Here is a 5,322-nt window from a genome sequence, read left to right as displayed (position 1 = left end):
ATAATTATTTATATTGAAAGAAACATATATTTTCATTTATATATTACACATATCATTGCATTTTAATTATACATGTAAAAGAAACACATGTAAATAAAATAAGTATAAAAAAATATTTAACGAACTAGATTCTTTTATTCTAATAAATTCTTTATTCCTATTATATTATATATGCTTAATAATAGTACTATGTACTATTCTTCTAAAAATGCTTTCATATGCATTTTTTGTATTATATAATTGACTAATTTCTAGTAACAAAGAAAAAAGATGATAACTTTTTCCTCGTTAACCTCATAAACAAACAAAGTGTAACATTTATTATGATAATAAATACATTGTTCCTTAATATTACTCAATTTAATTATTCATATTACTTATAAACCAATCACGATTCTCTTCCAACAATTTCTTCCAATAATCTGTAAAAGAAATTGTTTAAATTACATATCTTGAATGAAATGCTTACACTAATTTAATGTCTAAACGAGTATTTCGTATAAGTCCATATTAAAATTCCATAAATTCTTAACTTTTGCGATTGTTATCTCATCAATTTCTTGCTTTAACTGTGAAAAATTCCTTTTTCTTTTGATAATATTATATTATATTTGTTTGATAAGAAACTTCTCGTATTATTCATTAAAGATGTCACATTTATTTAATTTAAATTAGTCATAGGTACCTGTTAATTCCTGAATTGTACCATCACTGCCACCATACTCGACTGGCAAGATGTTAGTTGGAATATCTGTAAAACAACTTTGCAGCATGTGTGGATAGACATGAAATCTCCTCTTCATTTTCTCTGACATAAAAGATTTAAAAATCTTTATAGTAATATCTATAAACATTGGTGCATTGATTACGCTTATCAATTGCAACCTTATAGGATAACAGTTTTGCCATGTATGTACTATTTTCTTTAGTATGGAGGGTCCAAATTGAAATATATGATGTATAGTTGGATTGAACGTGTCACCGATCAACGTTAAACCGTACACAGATGCTGATGTAGCCATGGCGCGATTTTTCATCGCCAGTTCTATCGCCATTAGACCGATCTGAAATGATTATTCGTCAAGAAATGGTGAACAATTAAAAATATGTTTTTATGACGTCAAACGCATTGCTTGTATAATAAATTATTTGCAATATTAATGCTATTTTAATTTATACCTTCATAATATCTGATAATTTGTGTATTCTCGGATTTTGTAAAGTCATGCGCCCAATGACAACCAATCTGCCTTGACTATCCGGTTTTCGCAATGGCAAAATCAACCTGTACATATATAAATTATTTATTTCAAAAATTCTTTGAAAAAATTAGTGTTACTGTTATACAAAGAAAAAATTTCTTTTAATTTAATACATTTTATTGTATACAAATGAATTTGTTACTTAAAATGGTCCAAACAAATCAATATTTAATTTAATAAATATAACTGTTTGAATATTTGAAACAATATATACTTTAAACCTTTAAATTTGTATTTTGTCTGAAGTACATTTATTAGTTTGAAGAGACAATATCTATTTTCGATATTCGCGCAACCAACTGCACGACAAAAACGCGATTGATATAACACATAACCAACTAAAACTGAAAAAAATATGCCGAACGGTCGACCTGAATCTCGGGTGCTTCTACATAATTGCCTGTAAATTTATATACTACACATACGTGAAGTTTTAATATTAAAAATTTAATTGTGTGTGAATTTATATATATATATATATATATATATATATACTACGTATATAGTTTTTTAACATTAAGATTCAAATTATATAGAAGCATCCGAGAGTATCTAGCTTAATCGTTGCGGCATGTTCTCATCGGTTTTTACAGGTTTAAAATTTTAAATTCTCACGGTACAGATTAGATATTGCGACTAAAAATGCAATGGGTGTTCTAAGAAAGCAAAGTTTGCATGGAATAATATCAATCGATATAATTTCCCATTTTCAAATAAATAAATTATTTTATTTTTCGTATTCATTTAATCAAATATTATATTACTTTATTAAAATATATTACTTTATTAAAATATATTACTTCAAATCTCATAACATTTATTTTTGACAAACAATACATGTTTTTCGAATAAAACAACAAAATTTTTATTGAAACAAATAATGTTTTGTACAAGCATATGTTGTTTTAATGAAACAAATTTTAGTATAACAAGAATACTGAATTCAAAGAAAACCTTTTTTCTGTGTATAGTTCCATGACATCGCGCGATGTGTGTAATTATGCAAGGAAGATTTTATTTGTTAGTAAAATATTTATTAAAATATTTTTATTCCTATTAAATCATAATAGAAAAAGATATAGTGAAACCCATGCCATCAATCACTCATTGTGATCAAATTTAAATTGTTAATAAAACATGTAATGTAATTTATTATTTATTATAATAAACATACATGTATATTAACATATGATTGCAATCTTCATCAACGATGTTAAACATAATGCTGTAACCGCATTATTAAAAAAAAGTCAATGATAATGATTACAGTGCAAAAATTTTTTAAATTTTACAATAAATTGTTATTCTAAATTAGATAATCTAATGCGATATTTCACCGATAATTATTTCTTTAAATTGTGTATTTGTATACTTTGAAAATAAAAATATGGTAATCTTTACCCCATATTAATTAACTCCTGTAATTCTGGTTGAAACGGATCTCTATTTGAGAACCATTCCGGTAAGTCAGATTGCAGCTTATAAAAGTTTTGTATTCTGGTTCTAGTTTTTCCGAGATTGAATTTGCAGACTCGCAAGAATCGCAAGATGAGGAAATCATCTGTATAGAAATGAAGAGTTCGCTTTATATAAAAAGATATTAACTAATACTAACTTTTTCATTTGGTATTAGAAATTATAATAGATAGTAATTTGATATACGTCAATAAAGTCGATTGAAAGTTGTTTGATTCATAAAATGACAAAATGCGATTATCTTGTTATTTTCCATCGTTTTTTCATTACGCAATCAAGGCGAATAAATTTTACGCGATAAGGATCAGAAAAAGTTTCCTATACTCACAAAAATATAGTAAGAAAGGCAAAATTTCAAATCAACAATATTTCACAGCGCAAATAAATAATTAAATATAACAAAAGTAAAAATTTAAAATCTTTTTTTTTATCATGTATTATATATAATGAATATTGTCGGTACTTTGCTTAACAAACCGAATTATAAAATATAATTGTTACTTAAAACATTTTTGTATTGTGAAATTTATTTCCTCTGTTAGGACAAACAATGGGTGCCTTCCAACAAACGACACAGATGACACGATGTGATACAATGTACTATCATATCTTATGTGGTATATGTACATTATTTCAGTTAAAAAGAATTTTTTCTAAAACTTGCCACCTTGCATTATAAATCGTAGATGTCTTAGTACGATACAACGTGCCTTCTTTCTCACATTTCGCTGCATACGAGACAAAATTTTTATACTATCTAATTAAATATTTAATTTTAATTGCAAGAGAGAGTTTGTCAAACACTAAGATCCATTCACTCAAATCCTTTTACCAGTTTAGTTTATTCAATTTCTCTCTATCTATAATGAGCTTATCTCCTTAAGTATTTCATAATTCTTGTATTATGTTTGTAATCTTCCAGCGGATGCATGTATAGAAAATACCAAAGTATAAGACTGAAAATTTTAAACATTAAAGCGTAATATCGTAAAAAAACGTTATGCGATAAAAGTTTATGATATTTAAATTATTGCTCATTTATTTAAAGATGTAAGTGTTATGTTATATTATAAAGTAGAATAGTAAAAAAACGTTTATTCGTTTCATTTATAATCAAACCATCATAATTAACTAGATTTTATCTGTATTCGCTTAATAAAATCGGTGTGCCCACAGTTAACATCATGTCGAGGCCGATTAAAGATTCGAAAGTATAATAATAAATCATAATTGAATTTCTTTCATTGAGTGACATCCATATAAGTTTGCGTTATTTTACCAATTCGTATGTCGTCAAGCATTTCGTCGTCAAGCCATCGTCTGACCTCCGCAATGGCAGTCTCTCTAGTCTCATCGGTTTCGTTCAAATTTATCGCTGCATATTCTTTATCGTCGCTAGTCAGCTCATACTGAACGTGATGCTCTATGCTATTTTTATAATTGTCTTTATTCACCATTGTGATGACAATAAGCAAGAAGCTTCCGGAAGGATATGGCGTGTCTTCGCGAACCGCTAAGATAGGATTTACTATTACGTATCAAGATATAGTCAACGTTAAACGCAGTAACAATTATCTAACACTGTAAGCATCACGGTACGATATGTACTGTTTGGAATGTACGTGCTGTTCAAGTTCTCTAATCAGATAATTGCGCCATCTGCATCAATGACGTAATATAATAAAGATATAATGTATATAGATATACATTAAAAAAGAAATCAGTACTTTCAATAATTGCTGAATTAATCCGTTCTTCTTTTTCTCCATGTGAAAAAAAAAAGAAACTGTTTTTCGATACAAGAAATTGGAAAAAGCAGCAGGCATATTCGCTATAACTCTTACCTCTTACGTTTATTTCCACTAAAGTAGATTAATTCTAATTTCGGTCTTTTACTCTTTATGTTTTTTATTTTTTAGAATAATAGAGAATTAAAAAGTAAGTTAAATCAAAATTAAAGTTAATATAATAAATAATTTAATGAATAGGTAAGTGAAAGTAAAAACTGCCCAATTAATTATTTTTTAGTTTTAATTTTGAAAGTCCTATTGTCATAATTTTATTTAATCTGTATAAACGAATATTAATGACAATTTTGTTATTGTTATAACATTGTTGCACAAACATAATATACGGTAAGAAATTGCATATTGACATTATAACAATAACAATATATTATAAGAGTTATGTTATATTACAGATCAAGTTATGTATATATTACAGAATAAATCTGCTGATCTTTGATTTTTTATGAATAAACTAAAATATATATATAGTTGGTTATATAATTCTTTATATAATTTTGCAAAACAAAATTTGTGTGGATTATTTAAGAGATGCAATGTTTATAAAATTTTAGGAAAAAACTGTTTTCTAAGTTCATCATTTTTAAATTATGTATATAATTTGTTACATAATATAATTTCTTTAATTATTCTGTAATCATTCTACATTTAAGGTATTAAAGTTGAGATATTAAAAAATCAATAGTTTTTAAATTATTTTATACTTTATTTTGGCATGCATATAGGTATTGATATGAAATATTATATCTGACAAGAGTAATCGTACTTATTAATATCTA

The 5,322-nt window shown here is 26.1% G+C and overlaps 1 protein-coding gene across 1 annotated transcript; it reads right to left on the bottom strand.

Moving 5' to 3' along the window:
- Positions 1–350: 350 nt before the first annotated feature.
- On the bottom strand, positions 351–4,321 carry LOC108783483 (alpha-tocopherol transfer protein-like). Its single transcript, XM_018552053.1, has 5 exons — positions 4,018–4,321; positions 2,664–2,823; positions 1,180–1,285; positions 686–1,064; positions 351–422 (listed from the first exon to the last, which is right to left on the bottom strand). The coding sequence occupies exons 1-5, from the start codon at positions 4,193–4,195 to the stop codon at positions 361–363; spliced, it is 885 nt and encodes a 294-aa protein (XP_018407555.1). The 5' UTR covers positions 4,196–4,321; the 3' UTR covers positions 351–360.
- Positions 4,322–5,322: the final 1,001 nt, after the last annotated feature.

The sequence above is a fragment of the Cyphomyrmex costatus genome, unplaced genomic scaffold, assembly GCF_001594065.2.
Source record: "Cyphomyrmex costatus isolate MS0001 unplaced genomic scaffold, Ccosl1.0 scaffold153, whole genome shotgun sequence".
Classification (NCBI taxonomy): Eukaryota; Metazoa; Arthropoda; class Insecta; order Hymenoptera; family Formicidae; genus Cyphomyrmex; species Cyphomyrmex costatus.
The sequence above is the reverse complement of the archived record's forward strand: the minus strand, read 5'-3'. Positions and strand labels throughout refer to the sequence as shown.

What these genes read in the sequence shown, in the direction of transcription:
- LOC108783483 (XM_018552053.1), bottom strand. Translation starts at nt 4,195, where the DNA reads ATGGTGAATAAAGACAATTATAAAAATAGCATAGAGCATCACGTTCAG. An exon ending in CAGGAGTTAATTAATATGGG is followed by an intron (nt 1,286 to 2,663) that starts GTAAAGATTACC and finishes ATATATGTACAG; the next exon opens with GTTGATTTTGCCATTGCGAA. An exon ending in AATTATCAGATATTATGAAG is followed by an intron (nt 1,065 to 1,179) that starts GTATAAATTAAA and finishes TAATCATTTCAG; the next exon opens with ATCGGTCTAATGGCGATAGA.